The sequence below is a fragment of the Cornus florida genome, unplaced genomic scaffold (assembly GCF_030987335.1).
Source record: "Cornus florida cultivar Cherokee Brave unplaced genomic scaffold, ASM3098733v1 CherokeeBrave_3.0.0_Hap2_Chr02, whole genome shotgun sequence".
Taxonomy (NCBI): Eukaryota; Viridiplantae; Streptophyta; class Magnoliopsida; order Cornales; family Cornaceae; genus Cornus; species Cornus florida.
The window spans coordinates 84147942-84174409 of record NW_026775572.1 but is presented as its reverse complement, the minus strand read 5'-3'; the positions used below and the strand labels follow the sequence as shown (position 1 = coordinate 84174409).

The window sequence follows — 26468 nt, the reverse complement described above, 5'->3', positions numbered from 1 at the left end:
ATATCCAAGTTATCTTTCTTATGTGATTTTGGATCTATTGTATAAGTTGGCATCCATGTGTAGTTGCAACTTGGTTTATTATATTTGTTTCCAACTCCCCTTTTTGTTACAAGTTGGCATCCATGTGTTGTTGTGACTTGATTTCATGTTATATTTCATTTGTTATGTATTTGACTATTAGATATGGAATGGGTGATACATATGTATGTTGAGTCTTATGTAATAAATTTATCATGCCTATTTGCAAATGATAGCTTAGGATGATACCTTAGGAGCTTCCCGGAAATTAGACGTTAAGGAGCATGTTTCCTTACATTATTGACACATGCTAAACTTGTGAAGTTAAATAAATGTAGTACGTGTATGTACCTAACATTTACCTAATGAGCATTGTAGCTCACTCCCTCATTGATTCCCCTTTCAGGTTGAAGCGAGCTTTTGAAGACGACATTTCCTTTTATTTAATTAGTTAATGTATTTGAGGTTCATATATTTTGTTGCCATGCTAAATGGACATTATAATGGATTGTGTAAGTTGAATAAATGTATATACTTGAGTTGTGTAATCTCATTCACCTTATATATTTCATTTTGTATAAATGATGTACTTGAGGCCTTAAGGCCATTTTATATCTCAATGTATGGATTTCATTTCAATGTACACTCTATGTATGTATTCACACACATTTTGGATCACGATTGTCCTTGTTATGTTTAGACGTGTTAGTTGGACATTTATCTATTCATATTTTAGCATTGGGTATGCATGGAAGTGACCGGGACTTGGAATTTTGATCATAGGGTCAATTTTGGGACACATGGAAGTTTTGGTCAACGTGTAGCTTTTTCACATCGACCGATAAACTCTATTTCACTATAGCACAGAGCATTTTCGAGGCCTCCAGTTTTCGGTCGATACCTGGGGACTTCATGTCGACTGAGTTTGCCATTTTGGTCGATGTATAGGGTGCTTCAGTTTGCCGAAACTCCTATTTCCAGCTCATGATTCTTGGGCCATGTAGACGCCACTTTGTAACCTTCCATGGATGGTTTAGGGTTCGTTGGTAAATGTTATTATTATCTAGGTGTGTTTGTGACCTCATTGGATATTTTGTCCACATGTATGACCTTTTTACCCTTTCATTTTCGCATTCGAGTCAGTTGCATTTATGTTTAAGTCTTATTGACTCCGTTTGAGGTTCCCTTATCGTCTTAGAGAGTCTTCATCTTTAGTGACATATTCTTTGTGTTTGCTTCCACATTTTGGACTTGTCACCGGGTCAGGTATTCGGTTTTATCATTAATGCCTAGTCTTAGGATTTGGGGCATTACACAAATGACCCTCATTGCCTATTTATAGGCATCATTCCTAGCTTCTAGAAAAATCTACATAAATGTCCTAATTAATTACATTATACAAAACTCTCTACAATTCTTGAATCTTCTCTACTTCTCGACAACTATCTACAAGTTCTTCAACATTCTAGAACCTTTCGACTCTCACTATCTACAAGTTCTTCAACATTGTAGAATCTTCCGACTTTCTCTAGAATATTCCACAATTCTCTTCACAATTCTGGAAGATTCTAGAACTCTACTCTACTATACTTTTCTCATGCTATGCAGGCGTTTCCTTTGCGTACATGTGTTGCCAGTGTGACGTAACCTCCATAAAATTAGGTAGGGTGTGACATTCTCCCCCACCTAATTTATGCGATGCCCTCGTCGTAGTCTTGGCACTCATCCTCCAAGCTTGTCTATAAACCCCTTCCATTTGATGAGGTACTATTATCGCGTGTCTCCTTCGTATGTAACTCGATCGTCTCTATACTTCTTTCCTCTCCCAGGCACTTTCTACTCGCAGCGTCCCTTGGCACCCGACCTCCATTGCCTTCGACATGTAGCTCGGTCACCTCTGCTTTTCACGAATCCTCCTAATGACATTGGCCTTATTGTTCTTCTTCATGTCCTCCACTGGCAAGGTGTACCACTCCTCCATGTGCCCTTCCAGGTTAAGGTCGTCTACATGCCCAGTGATGCTCTCATTGACTCCCCCACCTACTCACGAGCACATTCCATGAGCACCTCTACACTCACAGTCTTCTCCTCTTCAGTGTTGCCTATAAGCTCATCAGTAAGCAACAAATACTCCTCCTTGCACGGCATATACTCGTCTCCCATGCTGCCCTCCTCTAGTAGCGCACCTGTGCACTCTTGTACGTGGGTCTCCTCTGCATGGGGCTCCTCCTCCTCAAACCAGTAAGTGGATGGTAAGGGAAAATGTTATTCCTTGCTTGGAATGTTCTCCATTAACATGCCTTCCTTCACTTGGCCTTCTCCTTACGGCTCACTCGTGCACTCCTGTACGACGGGTGCAAATTTCGAAGCCTCCTCCTTTTTTAGCGCTAGCAGTGAAGCCAAATGTGAGCATACTAACACACTGTGCGCCGCATAATAGGCATAACTTTTGCTAACCTTCCTATTCTCGCCACCTCCGTGTTGTGGGCAATCTTTCGTGTGGCGCTCGCCATAGCACCAAAAACATTCCCCAACGTTGTGCTCACTCCTCCGCCATTCCCTAACATGGTGCTCACTCCTCCACCCCCAGCTCGATAGAGGGTCTCCTTCTGAGCATGACGACTCTGTAACTGTGCCCTTGTGCCTTGAACAACTCCCCCATTGAGTCCCGACTTACCTAACCTCCTGCTAGCACGGCCTTCCATCGCTTCTTTGTGCAGCTCCCTCATGCACTTGCCTAATGAACAAGGTTCCTTTTTTACAGCACCTCTAGTCTTTGCGCTCTCATGCATAAGTAACCTTCGCTTTGATACCAACTGTCACAGGTCTAAAGTCTCATCACCACTCTAGCCACTCATGTGTGGCACCAAGGCGTTGCTTCTGCTCGTAAGACCTTTGTCAGCCTAACTCCCACACTTACTTGTACCAACACACTCAACTCATGTTGTAATGCCTCATGCCCTCCACTCGGCCTACACACTCACACACATTTAGGCTATTGTTGGCAAGAGGAATAATATTTCTATTTTCAGTCTTTTTCACTCCAGAGCTTGTTGGTACAAATGACCCTCATTGCCTATTTATATGCATCCTTCATAGCTTCAAGAAAACTCTACATAAATGACTTAATTAATTATATTTTACAAAACTCTCTCCTTTTTTAGAATCTTCTCTACTTCTCTACAATTATTAAGTTCTTCAACATTTTAGAACCTTCAACTTTCTCTAAAATATTTCACAATTCTTAGTTTGGAAAGATTTAGGACCTGTTTAGTAACAGGAATTAATTTCTACTTTCTACTGTCAATTTTGAAAAAGCAAAAATAAAAGTAAAATCACATTTATTAAATTACTTTCACTTTTTCATTTTAGGAAAATAATTTCTAAATTTTTGAAGAGAAGAGAAAGTGAGAAATTGAAACTTTTTCTACTTTCTGTGTTGTGCGGAGAAAGTAATTTCAACACTGTAGCGCTAACTTAAAACACTGTAGCGCTAACTTTTAAAAACCTAAAACGTCGTTCTCGTTTATATCATCATCGCAACCCTCGCCTCTCGCCCTCATATATGATTCAAGAAACTTTTACCAAGGCAATCGTGCTCCCTTATCTGCAACCTTCGACCGGCAACAGAGACTCAATGGGCGACCGATAACATCATCTGTAAGTTCGCCCTCTCTTCTCAGATTCCCCCTCTTCTCAGATTCTCTTTCTTCTCATATTCTCTCTCTCTCTCTCTTCGTCTATGAAGATTTTGCCCTAAAAATCTGCAATTTATCTCTTCCTAAATCATTTTATGCTCCATTCTCAATGAAATATCTGTATTTCCCTTTATATTTATTAGATCTACAAGTATTTTTACAAACCCAGTTACCTTACTAAGCCAAATATGCACAAGTACCCCTCCACCACCACCCCTTTAATAAAGTCTGTCTTGTATAAAAATTGTAGTCAATGACAAGATTGTTAGAAATATCTTAAAATGACCAAAAAGTTTGGTCAAAAGATTGTAAAAGAATGACAAACTCAGATAGAAAGTGTCCTGAAAAAATTGGTACAAAAATAGTATAAAGATTAAAGATGGTGATAAGCTTGTTTTTCCAAGGCCTGATAACAATAAAGTACTTTTTTTTGGTTACTTATAGAGAAACAAATCAAATATGTAAGACCATCTAGATAGAGACAATATTGTGTAATTGTCGAACTGGGTGGGTGAGTTAGGGGTCTGGATTAATTAAAGACAATAAAGTACTCATTTTTTTTCCCCTAAATTTGAAGATGGCTTAAATTTTTTTTTCTAAATTTGAAGATGCCTTAATTTGTTATACCATGTTTTACTGAATTTGAAGATGACGTAATTTTTTCTCCTAAATTTGTTAAACATCATTCTGTTCCAGGCTTTATCATATAGGTTGAGTTATCTTGACATTCCCAATCCTTTCCATTTCTTGTATATGGAGTTCAGATGTTTTTCCACCCCTTTTTATATGAATGATATTATCTAGGTGTAGAAGTGAGAAACACCATTGATCATTGGGCAATTCGAAACAAATCCATAATTTGTATGGATGTTAGTTTATCAAACTTTTAGTTGACTGCTTGTGTTAATTCCCATATTGTTGTTTAGTTACTGTAATATTGAGAGGAATGCACAATGTCCCTCATTCTTTGGATATATGTGCCAGAGATTTTGTTTCTTATATTATTTTACAGTATTATATGTTCATGTGGAATCACTGTGAATGCAAGGTTGTTTGTTCATTTATTTTATTCTGATCTAATAAGTTGTAAAAATGTGTTAATTGTTGTAGTGATGGATCAAAATACTTAATTAAGTTATGTTAGCAACTTTGGTATATAGTAATTGTTCACATAGTATTAATTGTTGTAGTGATGTATCAAAGTACTCAATTATTGGATGGGGATAATGTGGCCGAGGATCAAAGTACTCAAGTTCTATGGAGTGAAAAAAATGAAGAGATCGTAATAATTTGATGGAAGAAGAAAGAAAGAATGGAAATCGGAAAGACACCACATTTTCTACTGAATGATGAAAAAATTTAGAAGAAGTGATGTTAAGGTTGACTAAAGAAAAGTATATGAACCTAGAGGAATAAATTCAATGGGTTGAGAGACAGATATAAAACATACAAAAAATTTCTATCCAACACTGGTTCATCATGGGACCTTTTAACTGGTCAGCTTACACTTACAGATGCCCAATGGGAGGAGATGAAAAAGGTTAGTTGGAATATATTATTTATAATATTATCTATTGCTTCATATAAATTAATAATAATATAATTGCAGCAAGTCAGATATGCTAAGTGATTTTGGGAAAAAGGGTGCAAACATTATGATTTGTTTAGCAACTTATTTGGTGATACATATGCAACTGGTAATCGTGCTCACCCTTCAAATAGAAGCCCATGAATTAGTGGTGATGAGGGAGATGAAAATCCTAATGAGATCAATGAAGACGTGGATACTTCTCATCATAGAAGTCGGTCTCCTGACCTTGCTCGTACAAGATCAACTAAAGAAAGCTTTCAAAAGACAATTTCCTCTGCTATGAGTGGAATTAGTGAATATTTTAAGAAAAAGACAGAGGCACTAGACAAGGGTGGAGACTTACGTGGTATGTCTCAAGTTGATCAAGACTCCGCTAAAGTTACTAAATGTTTGCAAATCTTAGAAGATATGGGACCAATTGATGGTGACACATTTTTCAAGGCCCTAAAACAATTTCGTGATGATCCGCTTTGGACTAGAGTATTTGTTAAACTTAGTGACGAAAATAAACGGGAATGGCTTGAAAAGCTGCAACTGGGACTAGATTGATGGGCTGCAACATTATTTGTTGATGGATTGCAATTGTTGTGTTTGTTTGAGACAATGTTTTTTCTTTTGGTGTTTGTAATTTTTATTTGGGATTTGTTTAAGCTAGTAAACTTATGTTTGTGATTTAGAACTAGTACACTTGCCTTTTGACAATGTTTTGCTAATATTTATCATTTCTTTGCTTTAATTTGTGTCTTTTTATTGTGTTAATTGAGATATTATATATGTTATTTGAAGATGAAGTAATTTTTTCCCCTAATTTTTATTGATTGCATTATTATTTTGTGCATCTCATGTTTTATTGCATTAGGTTTACCATTATGGATCCATTTTGTTTGCCTACTTTAATTGATGATGATAAAGAAGATGAAGAGGAGGAAATGGGAGTGTGTTTGTTGTTTATTTACATCGTCATTAAGTATATGGAACATTATATGGTTCCACCAAGAACATGTATGACTTTTATGCTTCAAGGCCATAACTATACACTTGAACTAGTAAAAAGCCACCCCATTAGTTGTTATCGACTTTTTAGGATAGATAAACATGTATTTAGAAATTTATATGAATGGTTAAATGGATTAGGTTTGGAAAATTCTATGTACTTAACCATACAAAAACAAGTTGCAATGTTCTTGTATACTTCAGCACACAATGAAAATGTTTGAGTGGTGGCAGAAAGATATCAACAATCTACGGGGACTGTTCATAAATATTTCCACCGAGTTTTAAAGTATGTTTGCGAATTAGGGAAGAGTATAATATGTCCACCAAGTATGAATGAGGTACCCTTGGAGATTCAACATAATGAGAAATACTTTCCATTCTTCCAGGTAGTTTTTTTTTTTTTTTTTTTTTAAATATTTTAACTTAATTATTTGGTATTGTGAATTTATATTTATTAACCAAATAATGTGTTATAGAATTGCATTGGCGCAATTGATGGTACACACATCCATGCAAATGTCCCGGCATCTTTACAAATTCCTTATCGTGGAAGGAAATCAGACACAATATAAAATGTAGTGGCTATTTGTTCTTTCGACATGAAATATACATATGTGGTGGTAGGTTGAGAAAGCTCTGCAAATGACTTAAGAGTATTATTGGAAACTATTTTTGATCCTACAATGAATTTTCCGTTGCCACCCGAAGGTATTAAATTAAGATATCATACGTTTAAGTTATCATATTAAATTAGAAAAAAAAATTAATTATTTTTTGTTTGTGCAGGTAAGTATTATCTTGTGGATTCTGGGTACACCAATATGAAGTACTTCTTAGCACCTTATCGCGGTGAAAGATATCATTTACAGGAATAAAGGGGGAGACGAATAAGGGGTTCTCATCAACTATTCAACTATAGGCATTCATCACTGAGAAATGTGATAGAACATTATTTTGGTATATTAAAAATGTGTTGGCCGATCCTTAAGTTGATGCATTCTTACAAACTGAGTGTACAAGCACTCATTGTTATTCCTTGTTGCACATTACGTAATTTTATTCGTGATGAAGCCCGTTTAGATCGTCTTTTTGATGAACATGGGGATGTGTAATACCCCAATATTTTTAAAGGATTAATTAATTAAAATTAATTATTTTTATTTTATTATTATTATTATTATTTTTTGATTTATTTTATTTATGATTCGTTTTGTTTAATTAAGTGCGTAGATAAATTGTGATTTGTTTTATTTAATTAAGGGTGTAGATATCTTGTCTTGTTTTAATTAAATTATGTTTTATAATTTTATTTGTTAAAATTGTAGTGTTTGATTTGCGAAATGCTAATGAGTGAATTGTTTATTGGGTTTAGGTGTAGTTACGCTTGCGTGTATTATTTATTTAGTTAGTTTATGTATTTAAAATATTTGGATTGGGTTTAAGGGAGGTTGGGCCAAAGGATGTGGTATTGGGCTTGAAGGAAGCCTTGTTGGGTTAATTATTAAAGGCTCATGGTTATGAGGATATTTAATAATTATCTTTGCATAATTATACCTATATAATTACATGTGTATAAAAATATATATTGATATATATAGGTATATTTAATCATGTGGAGGGGTATATATGTCAATATAAATATATATTGATATATATAGGTATATATAATTTATTTAACTAATGGTTATATATGGAAGGTAATATATATATTTATATTAAAATATATGTATGTATATATATTAGTTAAAAGATAAATATTATTTATTTTTATGGTAATCATAATGGGAAAATGATTTAGGTTTTTTTTTTATGTGTTTAAATAGAGACATAAGACTTTAGGGTTAGGAGTTTTTTCTACGTTAGAAAAATAAGAGAGTTAGAGAGAGAAGAAGAAGGACTAACGAAGAAGAAACCGGATCAAAGAAAGAGGAGACTGGATTTGGAAAAGAAAGGCAAGTTCTTCTCTACTTCTCCTCTTAGGGCTCATAAACCTATCACCTGATTATCGAAATTATAGTTTATGTATTTATTTATTTTCAATTAAATTAATTTATTAGTAGGATTATATGAGCATGTTTAATCTTTACAAAATTATAAGTTTAAACATGTGAATGTATGTATGTATGTAATGTCTGATAATGTAAAATCTTGTATGTAAGATTAGATTAATTAAACTTTAGTTGCAGAAATTTTTATAGATTGCTTTAACCTGGTGTACCGTGATGAATTGAATTAAATAGATCTTAATTTAACTATATATGTTCAATTAGGCTCAAAATAATTAAATTAAGCTTGTGGGATTTTTCTAGAATTTTCTGGGATTTTATGGGAATTTTCTGGAATTATTTTATGATTTTAAAAGTTATTTTATATATTCTGTGTATATATATGTGAATATATATATATATATATATATATATATATATATATATATATATTGGAGACTTGAGATCGGCGCACCCAAATAAAGGTGCTGGAATTCAGTGCGGCAAGGTGTACAGCGCCTTGGTGCGCTTAAATCAGGACCGTTAAATGGTCCTGATGATAAGAAGCTATTGTGGTGTGATACGGCGTATAAAACTTAGGTGCACAACAGATCTGGACCATTGGTAAGGTCCAGTCAATAGCAGAAAGATCTGATACGGCGTGGTCTATGAAGAGATGGTGTGCTTGCATGTTTTGGCCGGTGGATGCAATCTAAAGGGTGGATGAAGATCCAGTGTGGGCGAGCTCACCATGACAAGGAAGGCCAACCAATGAGGAGAGGCCAGCATGCGCGGAGGGCCAAATCCGGCGCGTGTGCAGCGTGTGTAGGTGCATGAGGACAACAGCCAGTGTTTGGTGGCACGTGGAGGCGTGTGTAGCAAGTCTGAGACTGTGTGGTGGCGCGTGGGGGCGCGTGGGACAGTGTTTGGGGTCCTGGAAAGTTCCTGGGGATCCTAGTGAATTCCCAGAATTGGTTTTAAACTGTTATGGTTGAAAACAACCATCAGCGGATGCGTTCGTAGTGTTTTGGGAGTCATAGAGTATCGCTTGGGTATTTCATATGCATATATAATTTTAATTAGTAGTTGGGGGTGGAAAGAAGTGTATATAACTGTCTATATATATATATTTGGTTAGTAAGGAATGACGTATATATATAAGTACTTGTATATAGATATGTATATTTATATATATTTATAATTCTTAAATGGTATGCTTATTATATGCATGGAATGCCTAGGTATGGTGTGGTATGTGGTTAAATTAGTTTTACGATATGGTACATGGTTGAATTGTAGGCATGGGTGAGTTGCCAACGGCTTAAATATATATGGCCTTATTATTTATGAATTATTTCATGTAGAGGAAGCATGGATGAATTGCTATTTAAAAGTATAAATAAATATACTTAAGGAAGCATGGTTGAATTGCTAATACATAAATAGATATACTTACAATGGCATGGTTGAGTTGCCATTGTAGAATTAAATTATTACGTGTTAGATGATTAAAATTTCATCTGTGAATATTGTATGTATATGTTGGATTAAGACTAAAATAATCCAATACTTACCAGTTAGTGCGTTATTTTATATACATAAATAGAATAATGTTGGGTGACATGGAGGATTTGTCAAGGCCTGGATATTAGTGGTGTGTTTTAAATAACTAAAAATCACTATTGGGTTTTGGATTTAATTTATTATTCGGTTAATTGTAATTTATTGCTTAGATGATTAAATTACTGTCTTTGATAAAATTAAGGAATTGATGAGTTTCTTTTAAAAGAGATATATATTGTCGGATTAGTTTAGGTATGATTAGTAATTAACCATTGGTTAATGGTTTTGGCAATTTAAGTGATCCTATTAATAGACAGGATTATTGTACTACATATATAAGTATTTATATATATTTGTAGCATCGTGTAATAAAGTTAAAACTTTAGTAGGGTTGATGTTTGGTATAGATGATTTGTTTATTGGTTTTCAGAGGCTTAGTAGAGAGAGCTTGTTCGTAGAGTTTAACCCGCGATTTATTTTTTTCAGGATTATTAGAAGTTCAAGTCTCAAGGTTGAGGATGCGCAGTTGGAGGACTTATCCACTCTTTCGCTTTATTTAAAAGTAGGATATTAGTATTTCTTCGTTTGTTACTAGTATTTAATAATGAACTTCTGGATTATGGATTTTTGGTTAAAGGGTCCTTGAGTTACAGGATTCCCGAGTTGTAACCGTTTGGAAGTTATTAAGGGACTTATTATTTATTAGTTTCTTCAGCGTTTTATTTTATTCTTTGTTTCATTTTGTAATCTGTGCTTGTTTAAATACTGTAATTGTTTTGATATCCCCTGATTTTGTGCGCGGACTTAATCAACCCGTGTTCCGAAATTAGGGGGTATTACAGGATGAGAATGCCAATCTTCAAGAAAGAAGAAGAAGAAGAAGAAGAAGAATAAATGGAGCTAGGTGGTACTTTTCAGAGAGTAAATGTTACACAGGAGCTAATTTAAGAGATGAGTGAACCCCGTGATGCAGTTGCAAATGAGTTGTGGAACAACTATTGTGATAGATGAATCATTTCTATTTGCTCATTATAATATTGTCACTTTTATTAAGATTATTTTTCTATTTAGATATTGTAATATTATCACTTTTATTAGGATTAATTTTCTATTTGGATATTGTAATATTGTCACCTTTACTTGGATTAATTTTCTATTTGGATATTACAATATTGTCACTTTTATTTGAATTAATTTTGTATCTAAATGCCATTTGGATTTATGTTATAATCTGCATGCTTTTGATATTATGTGTATGCTGGCCAAAAAATTAGAGTTCTGTTTCACTTGTTAGTATGCTAATATAGCAACCCTTTGAATTTTGGCAAAATTGAGTAATCTTGTATTTTTTTTTTTTGAGAAAATTAAAATATTAAGTAAAACGCCATTGCCCAATATGGGTTCTCAACTTCCATTAATTGAGGATGATAGGGGTGGATTGGGTACAACTTAACTTTTGGCCAATATGATTGTTCTTAAACTCATACCCGCAATATTTCTCTTGGCAGCATGAGTTTTACAATTGCACAAAGCAATGACCCATTGTTAAATATTAAATAGTGTAATTATTAGTCATCCTTCAAGGAACCAAGTTGGTTCCTCAAAATTTTGTTAATTTATGGAGATTATTTGACTTATTAGTAACCGTATGGGTTTTTTTGCTCTTCATATTTCTTTTTCTCATTAGTATTTTGATGAAAATTTTTTAGGGGTTTGCAGTGTTCATGCTTACATTGTTTTCAAAACAGAGCAATCTGCCCAGGCTTCTTTGGATCATAATATGGCCGTGGTATGTTGTTTTCTGATATTTGATATTTGTCGAATTCAAGAACCAAAAGTAAAAACAGAAATTTATTATTTTTTACTAAACACACTTTCTGTGTTTTGCTTTCAAATTTCAAAAGTAGACTACAGTTTACTAGACACTTTCAAATTTCAAAGTCTATAGTTTACTAAATATAATTTTACATTCTGTTTCATCTCAAAGAAATTAGAATTATGATTTTACTTTTCAAGAAAGTAAAAGTATTAGGGCCTGAATTCTGATTTCTGCTGTCAATTCCTAAAATTGAGAATCAAAAGTAAAAATCGTGTTTAGTAAAATACTTTCACTTTTTTGTTTTAAGAAAGTACTTCCTAATTTTATGAAGAGAGGAAAAAGTGAGAAATCCTCACTTTTTATATTTTCTACATGTTTGTAGAAAATCACTTTCTCTACTGTAGCACTGTTTATAATATATATATATATATATCCAAACTAATCATTTGTATCACCCACCTCCTCTCCACCGTCATTGCCACTGCCACCTCCTCGCCGCCGACAACCACCGCCATTGCCGACAACCACTACCATCATCGCTCTTCTCTTCTCTCTACGACCACAAACTGCTACTAAACACGTCGAAAACTGAAACCCCTTCATCGTTTTGAAAGAGCAAGGTTAATATGAAATTCCTCCTCAAAGAAGTTAAAATCAACGGAATTCTCTGCCGAATCAGAGACCCTGGTGGTCTCAAATGCCGTCGCCGCCAATGGAGTTCGAGTCGCATCCGATAAGAGGAGAGAGAAGACATAAACATTTTCTATCTCTACTGGTTTAACCTAAGCCCACTTGGCTGAAAGTAGATGAACGGCGGCGGCGAGCAGTGTCTCCAAGCTGAGGCCGGATGGACTGAACTTATCAACGGACCGAACGGCGAAGAGGCTGTGATGATGTGGGTAAGGAATCGGGCAATTGGGCATCTTCTACTCTGCTTTCAAAAGTCAAAAATCTTTGAAAAAGAAAAGACATGAAAAGTCAACAAAAAAGAAGAATAGACTCACCTCTTCTTGAAATCTCTGAAGCATAAGACGCTTCTATTCAAGATCCGCGGCATAAGGATCAAGCTGACCCTCACCCTGTAAGGCAAGCTTTTGATTTTGATCCCTAAAGATTAGACCTTCCAGGTCCAAAAATACCAGAAATAGAAAGATTAGGGCCTTAGACTATGTAAGGGGTATAGCTCTCGGAACGGGCTTAAACGATGAATCGACTAATGCCTCGCCGGACAGTTAGAGAAAGAGAAAAAAAAAAAAATATAGAGTGAGAAAGATAAAGGAAGCAAAATTAAAATAAAATTATTAAACTTCCTTTTTGTTTTTTACTTTCAAAATATTAAAAATAATTTTTTTTTATTCGACACTATTTAACTTTTTATTTTATTTCAAAAAAGTAAAAATATGATTTTACTTTTTAAAGAAAGTAAAACCTGCGGGACAATTAATCAATAAAGCGGTCCCACAGTTATCCTCCAGATTCTCGGGGGCAGAACAAAAGAGAGGACACGTGGATACACAGTGAGCCTTCCCAAAATTCAACCCGGCGCATTTTATCAAACACCAGTTTCATCGCCCCTTCCTCCTCCAACTTTGGCGGCGGAGCTCTCTAGTTTCCACCACGACCCTCTCAAATATATCTCCCCAAAACACAATCATGTCCATTACTATTAGTAGTATTACTCTCTCTCCACCCCCACTTTCTCTCTCTACCCACCTCTACTCCCATGCGTCCCGTTGCACCAACCTCCATCCTCCGATGGCTATTCTGCGCCACCTGAACCTCCGCCACCACCGCCGCCGCCTCACCTCCTTCGCCGCCGCCGCTCTCCGCCAAGACACCACCGTCTGGACCCCGGCACCTCTCGCTGAGGTCCAACCTGCCGCCGACTCCCTCTTCCACATCACCATCGACGTCTCCGATTCCCCTGATCTCGTTTCCTCCCACACGCGTGCGGGACAGTACCTACAGCTACGGCTGCCGGACGCCGCGAAGCCGTCCTTCCTTGCCATAGCGTCTCCGCCGTCGCTGGCGGCGGCGAGAGGCGCGTTCGAGTTCTTGGTAAAGAGTGTGGCGGGTTCTACGGTGGAGCTTCTCTGTGGGCTCCAGAAAGGGGACGTTGTTGAGTTGAGTCCAGTCATGGGCAAAGGATTCGATGTCGATCAAATATCGCCGCCTCAGGATTATCAAACCGTTCTGATTTTCGCCACTGGATCTGGGATTAGGTGAACCTTCTTATCAAATCAATTCACTTATTTCCATCCTTTGAATTTGAATGAATGAATTATAAGAATTGTCTGCTAATTGGTGTGCACAGATATATATATACCACTTCTTATACTGTGCTTTAATTAGGCAATTTGATTTCAAAACTGTGATTTGCCCATTGTAAGATCGGCCCAAGGTTTTGGGAATGGAACCTATTTAAAATATAGGACAAGGCCAAAACTTTTATGTGTGTGTTAGTGAAATTTCTGCCAAAATGCATGTGTTTATCTTTGTTTTATTTTTAATGTTTATGCCAAAAACTTTAACATGCCATATATTATTCAAAATTCAATTGAGAGAGATGTAGGACAGGTTCTGGAAGAGTGGTGCTTGGTGAAAGAGTCTGTCTTGGGATTTTTGGGTCCATTTGAAAGGAAGGAGAGCTTCTTGCTGTGAGGAGCCTACAGTGTTGATCATCTTGTGGATGAAAGACTACTCGTCTCAAATGTTATCATTGTTAGTTTCAGAAGCAGTATAACTACCCAATTTATTTTGTCATCCTATAATTGTAGTTTTCTCTCTCTTTTCAATTCGTATTTCTTCCTCAGCATCCCCTACTCCATTGTGCCTTTATGCAGCTGTATATATTACTCATCTCCATACCCATATAATTTTTTTATCATATTTTTGAAGGGAAGGATAGGATTCACACCCCAGACTCTGATAGGTCAAACTATGCCTAAGTCCCACTTTAGACACGGGTTGAAAAGGTATTATTTTAATTATAATGCATTTTAACAAAAAATAAAGCGATAACAATTAACATGATTTGAAGCATCCACATACAAGAATACCAAATTTGCGTTGAAAACCTTGGGGAAAATCCATGACACCCTAGGCCAAGCTGGAACAATCCATTATGAGGAAAATGTTATAACTCTAGGTATCAGACTCTTAGCCCTAACAACCACTTAAGCTACTTTTGATGTAGAGTCACTCAGTATGTTCTCCATGAACTCTGCTATTGTTGATCATCTTTATGATAGTGTTACTTTACAGGTTGATCCCCATTCATTTCTAGTTTCTTTGTGCTTTAGGCTCGACTTCATTTAGCAGCCATTATTTTGGTTGTAAAGTTTAGATGCAAATATTTTTTACTCCCCTAGATGTAGTGTGTCTTTAACTGCTTATACATGTTCTCTTGCAATTGCATTTAATGAAATGAGAGTATATATTTATGCCAATTTTTTCTCCTCTTAAGATAGCACTTGGACAGGCCTTCATTACAATTATTAGTGTGATGAATACTGTATATTTTTATCCATGACTTACTCGTTTCCCTATACTTCATCACATGTAGCCCAATCCGGTCCTTGATTGAATCAGGATTCAGCGCCAATAAGAGATCCGATGTTAGGCTCTATTATGGAGCTAGAAACCTTCAAAGAATGGCTTATCAGGTTTTGTTCAGTGTTTTACTCATTGTGTCAGAAATCTATAGTGCATTGCCTGCTTGATCAGTTCTGATATTGAAGCCTGTGTTTCTCCCATCTTTTTATAGGATAGGTTCAAAGATTGGGAATCTTCGGGTGTAAAAATTGTCCCAGTATTATCACAACCTGACAGTAATTGGACAGGTGAACATGGTTATGTACAGGTATTAGTCAACTCTTGCACATCTTTTAAGTTCAAGTTGTCATATCTCCTATGACCAACTTAACATCTTTTAAGTTCAAGCTGACACTACTGCTTTTGCAGGCTGCTTTTGCCAGAGCCAAAAAAATTTATAGCCCCCAGGCCACAGGTGCAGTCCTTTGCGGACAGAAACAGATGACTGAGGTTTGTCATTGTTTTATTGTTATTTATTTTTTTAATTTTTTTCCCAGTGGCTGGCTATTCTGTTTAAAGATCTTCCTTTGATATTGTTTCTTGATTATTTTTGGCAATTTTCTGTTTAAAATTGTTCCATCCTGAAACAGTATCTATCATGCTATATACCCCCAGAAAATGATTGCATGTCTCTGTAGATATGTTTGTTTTTGTTTTTGCTATTGTTTTTATTTTTCCTTGTTTTTGTTGGTTTGGAATCTCTCTCTCTCTCTCTCTCTGATGAATAAGTTCAGAATTCCATGTTGTTTATCTTCTACTTTTAAAAACTAGTTTTGGATTTTCTTTCCTCAGTAGAGATAGTTACCTAACCCATCGTGGCACAATGTCAAGTGCTTCCATGAAATAAGTGGAGGTTTGGGTTTGATTGGTATTGTTAGCAATAAAACATAAGTTGTAATTAAGTTTTCTGATGTAATTAAGTTGTATGAAAATATGCATTTCTGTCACCATTCGAACTCTTTTTAGCTGCTTTTAAAGTCTTTATTATTTTGGGTAAATGGGCGGGACTGTAATTCAATGGATTGTCTTTTGGATTTTGTGGATAGCTTAAAGCTATAGTGTCGTCTTGGACGGCTGTTGTCTTCTTTGGGAGTGCTTCCCTTTTGAGCGCCTTTTATAAAATTTTACTTATAAAAAAGAAGAAGGAAGGTGTTGTAATGTTATCCACAGTATTAGCTTAACTAAGATGAAAGTGAGGGATGGCAAGACTATTAGACTAGAACTGGTGCAACTTGACCACTGGCTGCATTATTAAGAACCATTGGTGTGATGCATGTGATGGCTTGATGAGCACATTCAGAAAGGGTGTGAAATAAGGTGGAGTGAGAAGTTGACAACTTATGGCTTAAACATTGGAGTGTGCCTCAATTAGGAAGAATGACTGACCAGGTTGTGTAACCCGTCATGAAAAGTTGCAGTAAGATTGTTGTGATGAAATCCTTTAGGAAATATTAAGGTCAAAAGCCCATCTTTTAGCATCAAATTTAATCCTGGTGAAAATGGCATATTTCTTGAAAATTATGTGCTATATTATCCTTTCACATCTAAACCTAGAAAAGTTTTCCTAATTCAGAATCTCTAGATAATTAAAATGCATTTGCAATCACAATACTTCATTTAGCACAACAGCCTCTAACTTCCCAAAGGGAGGTCAGGGTTTCAAGTCTCAGAGACAAGTGTGTGTGAGTACCAACTAGGAAAAAAAAATAAAAAATACTTCATTTAGCACAAAAGTGGGAATCACAATACCAATGGGCCTGTGGCCTAGCGGTATCAGCTCTTACTTTCTAAAGGGAGGTCAAGGGTTCAAGTCTCAGAAGAGACAAGTGTGTGTGAGTACTAACTTGGAAAAAAAAAAAAATGCATTTGCAATCACAAGACTTCATTTAGCACAACAGTGCTTTAAATTCTAACTACATTTAGGCTATGTTACCTGGAATCACCACATCAACCCAGGGCGTCCATTTCGACATGACATGACATGGACATGGACATGGACACAGGATTTGGGTCAGACATCTCTTGCATCTATCGAACATGACTGATGAAGACATTCTCATGAAGGATTGTTTCGATGGCTGTTTGTGAGGGACTTGAAATTTTTTTGACGTCTCTTTGTTAGATCACGTGTCTTATATAGGGTTCATGGAGGCTGCTGGTTCGAAACTAGGGTTTTTTCAAGGTTGAAGGTGGTTGTTTTGTTTTTTTTTCCACCTAGGTAAAGTGGGAATTTTTTTATAGATTCAGAAACAATGGTACAATGCACTAAGTAGAGGCATTCCTCTGCTATACAATTTCATAAAGAAGAACTAGGGTACATCTTAAGAGCAAAATAAATCACAGAATAACAAAACAGGAATCAGCTGCAAATTATATCCCTGAATTGCAGACCTGAGACATCCAAAATCTCCCACCAAACCGATCTAGCAATTTCCATTGCTGTCTTGGTAGCTTCTTGATGTAGTCTTCTATTCCTTTCAGTCCAAATGTGCCATATTGTAGCGGAGAATATTTGGATATAAGCCTTATGGGTGAAATTGTGAGTAGAAAACCAGTGCACAAGCTAGGTGGCTGTTCATTCACACGCAGCTGTTGCGCGATTTGGTTCTGCCGAGAGTCCATTCATTTGCATTTCTGAGGTAGTTTATATCTTTATTTAATGTTCAGATGTGTTACAGATTGGGTCACGTGCTTCTTATTGCAGTGTGCTTATCACGTTGTGCCCTGTGCTTCTTATGACTTTCGCAAGTTACTTTAAATATTTTACTCTAAAGTAACTTTTACGAGTAACACCCCAAAGGTGGCCTAGTTGGAAAGGACTTGGGCCTGGTGCCTCATGAAGTATTAGGTCTCAGGATCGATTCCTGTTAGGCGCAAACAATTCCTTGGGGGGGGGGGGGGGATTACCAACTAGGGAAAAAAAAAAACTTTTTCTAGTTGCTTTTGATCTTTTTTCCTCCCAGAAGACTACTATTACTTGTTTTTCAAGTAAATAATATCTAGGTAAATAAATAATATCTATTTTATGTTAGAACATTTATTTATTTATATTGGGCAAGTTGTAATTATGTTAGTTTATAGCCAATTATGTAATTTGGCCTTTTATTATGTTTGTATATAAACCCTCTTTATTTTAGGGTTAAGCAAGGAATGAGAATTGTGCAGCCTCCATCAGTTTCTCTATCTTCATGTTTCATTTTCCACATGGTATCAGAGCACCGATCGGTGCCTCCCAAAATTGCTTGCTGACATCGCCGTGAAGAGGGTGTTATTGCCGGTGTGCGAGCTTCTTCATCATCGAGTTTTTTTTTTTTTTTTTAGTCGATCATGAAATATCAGATCGTCATCTTGTAGCTTTGGCTGTCGGCGAGCTCGCCGCCTTCTATCCTCATCGCTGCTCGTTATTGGGTCGACGGTGGCTGTTGCCAGTTGCGTCGTCACCATAAGGAAACTGATTTTGGCTGAGAGTTGTAGAGGTTTCTCGCCGGCGTTTACTGCGCTGTCTTCTTGTGTGTACGGATTTTCTTCGGCCACTGTTTTGCGACAATTTCAGGTTCTGTACCTCTTCTTCACCCGTGAATCTGAATCCTCTCCTTCATCTTCTCTTTCACCGGTGGCTTGCTGCACTATCTTGGTGACGTTGGAGTGTGTGTCTTCGCCAATTGAGTCCAATTTCGGGTTGGGTCCTTCCTCAGTCACAGCTGAAGCTTGTGGGTTTGTGTTGCAGTACTGTGACTTTGTGATTGTGAAGGAAGGAGTGTGTTTGGCTACAGGACTAAGGTAGCCCAAACTAGTTTTGTTGGAACTCAGTTTTACAGTGACCTAGTTCAGTTTCAACCCAGTTTTTTTGGACCCAAATTTGAGACCCGACACTATTTTGGATCCATTTCGTATATTGAGGCCCGACCCGTTTTTGCATCCGCTAGACCCCGTTTTTGTGCATCCTGTTTTCTTTGCAGGATTTTTTTTTTCTTCGAGCTTCTTTTCTCCGTTTCATTAGTGGTGCAAAAAATAAAAAAAAAACTATTTTTTTTGATTCTGCATTCTCCAATTCTTAAAAAAAAAAAAAAAATTCGAGGTTATTATTTTTGGTTTTTCAACTCCAAGTTTGGGAGCTAGAACAGATATTAGGTTGTTTCTCTTCTGCCTCTTCCATTTTTTTTTTTACTACAATGTCAGCATTTGTTAGTACTGATAGTGTTAGAATATCCGGAGCGGAGTTCAATGCCTTAGTCAATTCGGCACACATAAATCTGTTGACAGTGTTGCCAACTTTGCCCAAATAGGTAACATTGCATGTTTTTCGGACTTCCAGTCTTCCTCTTCCTCTTGGGTTCTCGACTCTGGGGCATCTACCCATTTAACGGGTAATGAATCTCTATTTTATGATTTTCACAAGTTTAATTCTCGTTCTTTTGTTACTTTAGCCAATGGCAGGACTCGTCCCATTATTGAACAGGGTACGATTCCATTAACGTCTTCCATCTTGTTATCTCATGTGCAACTGGTTCCTAAGTTTCCTTTCAATTTATTATCTGTGAGTAAGATCATTGAGGCACTTAACTGTTCCGTGACCTTTTACCCCTCATTTTGCGTCTTTTAGGATCTCAAAACAAAGAAGACAATTGGTGGCGGCATTGTGAAAAACAGTCTATATTACTTCGATTGTGAGCCATCTACTTGTGGTACGGCTCTCCATTCATGGGTCTCTCTGCCCGCCAGTGGTATTATCGATTGGGTCATCCCTCCTTAAGGTAGCTGAAATCTGCAGTGCCGTTTCTCGAGTCAGTGTCTACTTTAGAATGTGAGTCATGTCAATTGGGCAAGCATCATAGGGTATCATTTCCTCCCCGCATCGATAATCATCGGTCTTCTCTTTTTGAATTGGTGTATACTGATATATGGGGTCCTGCTCATCATACCAGTCTCTTAGGTTTTTCATATTTTGTTACCTTTGTTAATGACTATTCTAGGATGACTTGGATGTGCTATACGGACTTTACAATCTGATAATGCTATGGAATATGTCAAAGGTGCTATTTCAGAATTTTATGACTCTCGTGGTATTTTGCACCAAACTTCTTCTTGTTATGCTCCTCAACAAAATGGTGCAGCAGAACGAAAAAATCGACATTTAATTGAAATAGCTCGGACTTTATTGATCTCTATGCATCTTCCGAAAGCATTTTGGGGAGATGCAGTTTTAACTGCTTGCTACTTAATTAATCGTATGCCATCTTCCGTTCTTAACTGGAAATGCCCTTATTTTATTGTTTTTCCTACTCGTCCGTTATTTGCATTGACTCCTCATGATTTTGGTTGTGTGTGCTTTGCTCATATCTTACGTCCTAGCATTGATAAATTGTCTCCTCGTGCCATTAAATGCGTTTTTATTGGTTACTCTCAAACTCAAAAGGGTTATAAATGTTGGGATCCTAGCACTTGTCGTGCTTTTGTGTGTATGGATGTCACCTTTTTTGAGGACACTCCTTACTTCTCTTCACGTGGTTCGTCTCTAAATACTGATTTGTTACTTCCGTGGCTCCAACTGAGTCTGTCATACCATGACCACAACCACTTCAAGTGTATAGTCAACGACCAAAGGAAGCATCCCCCCAATTGTCTACTTCTATTGAGGCTCCTCCTCAACCTGATGATCTTCCCATTGCATTGCGTAAAGGTACTTGCTCTTGTGTTACTGCACATCCCATTTCTAACTTTGTCTCATATAATCATGTTTCACCTTCTTTCTCTTGTTTTTTTAATCCAAATTGTCTGTTACTCTTGTTCCCAAGACTTTGCTGGATGCTCTTTCTCATCCTGGTTGGCGAAGAGCCATTGTAGATGAAATGGATGCCCTTCATCATAATGGCACATGGGATCTTGTTCCTTTACCTCCTGGTTGCAAACCGGTTGGTTGTAAGTGGGTCTACACTGTCAAATACCTCCATGATGGTTCTATTAAGCGTTTGAAGGCCCGTCTTGTCGCAAAGGGGTACACCCAGACTTATGGTGTTGATTATGATGAGACTTTTTCCCCTGGTGCGAAGATTTATTCTATACGAGTCCTTATTTCCATTGCTGCCAATCGTAACTGGCTGTTGTTTCTGTTAGATGTGAAAAATGCCTTCTTACATGGTGACTTAGCTGAAGAAGTTTATATGGAGCAACCACATGGGTTTGTTGCTTAGGGGGAGTATCGTCATACTGTTTGTCGCCTTAAAAAGGCCCTGTATGGATTGAAACAATCTCTAAGGGCTTGGTTTGGAAAATTCGCTGAAGCAGCATTAGAATTTGGTCTTAGTAGATGTCGGACAGATTATTCGGTATTTCACCAACACACTAAGGTTGGCTTCATTTTTCTTGTTGTGTATGTGGATGATATTGTTATCACAGGTGACGATTGTGAAGGCATTGCTAAGTTGAAACAGCTTCTACAAAATCGGTTCCATACTAAAGACTTGGGTAAACTCAGATTTTTTTTGGGTTTTGAAGTTGCTAGATCTAAAGATAGTATTAGTTTATCTCAAAGAAAATATGTGTTGGACCTATTAGAAGAAACAGGTATGTTTGGGGGTCGTCCAGTTGATATTCCTATGGATCCAAATGCAAAACTCTTGTTTGATTAGGGTGATTTTTTTGATGAGCCTGGCAGATATCGACGCCTTGTCGGGAAATTAATTTATCTCACTATTACTAGGCTTGATATTTCATATGCAGTTAGTGTCGTAAATCAGTTTATGGGAGCTCCTAGGATGCCACATTGGAATGCAGTTCTTCGGATTATCCGATATCTCAAGCAAACTCTAGGTTTTGGGTTGCTATATAAATCAAATGGTCATCTCAGGGTGGAAGGTTTTACAGATGCTGACTGGGCTGGTTCTCCTTCAGATAAGAGATCTATTACAGGCTACTACACATTTGTAGGAGGAAATCTTGTTACATGGAGAAGCAAAAAACAAACGTTGGTAGCTCGATCTAGTGCTGAAGCTGAGTACAGGGCAATGGCTCATACCACTAGTGAGTTGACATGGATGCAACATTTTCTAGAGGAACTTGGGTTGAGAATCAAGGCTCCTATTCCATTATTATGTGATAATCAAGTGGCTGTTTACATTGCATCCAATCCTGTGTTCGAGAGAGGACCAAGCATATTGAAGTTGATTGTCACTTCATTCGAGAAAAATTATCTAGTGGGAGCATCTCTACTCCATTTATAAAGTCTGAAGATCAACTAGCTAATATGTTTACCAAAGCATTAGGTCATAATCGGTTAAGAACTATCTCTTCCAAGCTGGGATTATATTATATATATTCTCTAGCTTGAGAGGGAGTGTTAGAACATTTATTTATATATATTGGGCAAGTTGTGATTATGTTTAGTTTATGGCCAATTATGTAATTAGGCCTTTTATTATGTTTGTATATAAACCCTCTTTATTTTAGGGTTAAGCAAGGAATGAGAATTGTGCAGCCTCCATCAGTTTCTCTCTCTTCATGTTTCATTTTCCACAGTAGCCAAGTTAAATATAAAAACAAATGACTGGTATATTTCTTTTCTTTTTCTTTTATGTAGAGAAAGGGTAGGGACAGATCCTCTTCTCTTTATTTGAAATTAGTTATTACTTTATTATTTAAGGTAGATGACCTATATTTAGACCACTGTTTAGGTGTCTAATTTTTGGACTCTTCTTTAGCCAAGTCCACGTATCCAATAATTTGAAAGATGGATGAATCCGACGTCTAGACAGGCACCCGTATCTAACACCTGTACCCGAGTCCAGGTAACATAGCATTTAGTTTAGCTACTTAAATACTTTTGCAGTTGATCTCTTTCGAAGGCCATAGCCTCTGTTAAGTCACTGGATACCATGTCTTCTAACTGCCTGTGCACAATTTCCTTTTATCCTCCCTCGCAAACTTCTATCAAATTCACTTCTTCCTGTGGCTGCGGTCATTGCTATTTATTGCACATCGGCAAACATCTAACACTAAATTCCTTCATCTTGTACTTCATTGATTTGGCCTCAAGCTTCTCATAAATACATTTTTATATTTCTCTCTTTTCTCAAATTGCTACCTATCCGTTTAGGCAACTCTTGTTTTTGCACTTTGTGTTACCATTTTCCATTGTATGTAATAATGTATATAAGATTTTTTTTCCCCGTAAGTGTGCTCTTTTAAGTCTCATAATTTTAATCAAACTTCCCATTATTTGAACATGACAAATGGATCAAAATGAGAATCACCCATTGGATGAGAAAAAGAAGGGGAAAAAAAAACACATTGGTTGAATAAGCCCACAAACTCTTATTGACTGAGATATGGTACCCCCAAGAACGTTAAAAATAGCCATTGTCAGAGGATAACACAATGGTGAATTGCTTTAGAATGCAATTTGGATGTGCCTATTAGGCAGATTCATTTTATGCAATCGGTGTTGCACAATCTTAGGACTAGAATATCCCTGTCTAAGCTGAAACAGAGTAACTATGTAAGTGTTGGGCTTCACTTTCATGGATTAGGTTGTTTCTGGATGATGTGCATAGTGTCGTATTGTGACACAATATGTACTGTCACTTGTAGTTTGGAAAGAGTTAGAATACTTTAAATTGTGCTTGTATGTATCCACCCGTCGGACATGTGAAATCCCCCAAAAGGACACATGGGCATTGCAACATATTCATTTTATTTAATATTTTTATTTTCTAGACTAAAATAAGGTCTTTATATAACATAGTGTTCAATTTAGGTATTTCACTCATTTTGAAGTACTAATATGAAAAAATTGGATTGTTAGATATGTTTTTTAGTTGCATGTCCAACCAAAAGTGTTGAACACATATCCCATACCCACATCCGAGTATTGTGTGCCCGACACAGTTACTTCACCTCTTTTTGAAGAGTCCATGTAATACAGCAGATAAAAACATAAATAAAAAGGGTAAACTATTCGGAGGTGAGGCAAGTTTGCTGTCCTCAGATTGGTAACAATTCTTGTTGCTAAATTGAAATATACTGCTCCTGCCCTTCAGAGTTTCATCCTTTTCCTAGCGGAGCCAAAGTATGAGCCAAAGTATGAGCACAGTGTTCCAGATGCCCTTGCCAAACTCTTGTGGTATTTTTCTTCTTTCGCTCCCCCAGGGTGGGTCTCCGTTGTGCCTATACTTTGGGTTTTCCTTGTATGAGATTTTCATAACAGGAGGAAAATAGTCAGTTTGTTTTGCCTGTTTTGCTGGCTGCCTCTAAACAACCTTTCATCCGGTCCTCATATGCAGGTTTTTTATTTTTTTTATTTATCTTTTCCCTAAGCAAGAGAAGATTTGGTAACAGTGTTAGCGCAGCTAACTTAACTGTTATTCCGGAGACCACTTCTTTTCATTAGATGTGTGTAGGATGTGCATCTGGCATGATTTCTCTTGTGGTGCACTTATGCTCATACTCTATTTAATTAGTTCACATGAAAAGTAGGACAGGTAGTGTTTGACGTTTTTGTTCTCTTTTTTCTACTTTATTTTATTTTTTATATTTATACTGCCAGTCAGGTGAAATTTTTATGATGAAATTAACGCTCCTCTCTTTATGTTGATATTGCTGCAGCAAGCTCCTCTTTTTGATCTCACTTGTTTATTTATTCATATATCAACTGTGGAAAGGCTTTTTATAAATTCTCTATTGTGACAAAAAAAAGAAAAAAAAAGAAAGAAGAAAGAAGAGATAAGCATAATGTTTGTCAGAAGGAAACGATGTATAATATTTTTTTCAATTCTTGCTTCTTGCAGGAAGTTACTTCTGTTCTAGTAGCTGATGGAGTCTCAAATGAGAAGATATTAAAGAACTTCTGACATCAATCAGTTGGAGAGGTTCATACTGTTGTATTATTATTTGATGAGAAGCTGTTGTCCATTCATTCATTCCATACTGCTGGGTGTAAATTATCTCAGTCAAGATTAACAAAATAAAACCAATTTTGCCTTTTCTGGCCTTCTTTCGTGTTGGAGTCATCTTTCAGAACTGTCTCCACCGGTTTTATCACGCTCTCTTAATTACAACTGGATTAACATCTGAAGGGTTGCGAAGACGACATTTTTTAAACTGGCCATATTATTTTTCAATTTTCATTCTATCTTTGATCCGGGCGGGGAAGCTGGGTGCAATTTAATATATTCTACTCAACCGCAATTTTTCAAGGGCAGGACTCATTATTTATTAATGACTCTTTTTAATTCCCTTTCCACAGTATGAAGGTGCATCAAGTTACATGTAGTTTTCTAGTTTTCTACCTCTGTAGTCCTTTTGAATACTGTATAAAAATTTGTTGTTATTCAGGTGGAAGAATTTCCTTCTGGTACCAAGTATATCTTTCTTGAAAAAATCATGTTCTTGCATTTATTTCATTTGTTTCTAAATTTTGTTTAGAAAGTATTTTATGTTTATTAAGATTATCAGATTCTAATTTTTGAACTCTTACATATTATCATCCCATTCATCATAGTCATTGTCACCACCACCACCTGCTTCTTTTTTCTCTCTTCTTCCGAGCCACTGTCGCATTCATCACTGCACAGTCACATGAGCTCTAGGACCGTGTCCTCGGCTCTCTTGGATTACTTCTCCTTCCTCTTCTCGCGGTCATCCTTGTCAAAGTGCCCATGTTTTCTATGCTTTTGTCGTGGCACTCCTGCTTATCGTTCTCCTGCTATCATCACCATCGCCGTCATGGATGCTATTTATGCTTTAGAGCCTTTAGCTTCCTCTATTTCGCGGCGGTATCAGTGTATGCCTCTCTGTATGCCTTGGTAGCAGCTACTCTGGCCCAGTTTGCGGGGGCTTCTTTCTTCTCCTGTACCACTTGCATAAACTTCTTGCAGTCCATGTGGATGAAAAAACAAACTCAATACCTGCATTTTCGCATGACGACGATGTGAAGTAAATCCCAAAGAAGACTGACCAATTTTGGTTTTTCCGTCATTTTCAAATCTAGGCTTTTGATGTCATAACACCAAAACATTTTAAATTGATTTGAGATGAGTGTACATGTTCAATGACCGATATTGAATACTCATTTTTCAGTCCTCTCTTTGAAGGTTTTAGAAGAAAAACGTTCCAAACAAGTTTACATGCTTAACTTTGGATCTTTGAGCAAGTGAAAACAAAGGTGCAAGTGTTTTCAAATTCATTTTATTTTATCACACTCAAATCTT

General features: G+C 36.7%; 1 protein-coding gene across 1 annotated transcript; it reads left to right on the top strand.

The window, feature by feature from the left end:
- The first annotated feature begins 13188 nt into the window (after positions 1-13188).
- LOC132295393 (fruit protein pKIWI502) lies at positions 13189-25242 on the top strand. The gene is made up of 5 exons (XM_059793664.1): positions 13189-13892; positions 15236-15335; positions 15437-15532; positions 15634-15714; positions 25047-25242. The coding sequence occupies exons 1-5, from the start codon at positions 13324-13326 to the stop codon at positions 25107-25109; spliced, it is 909 nt and encodes a 302-aa protein (XP_059649647.1). The 5' UTR covers positions 13189-13323; the 3' UTR covers positions 25110-25242.
- The last annotated feature ends 1226 nt before the right edge of the window (positions 25243-26468 follow it).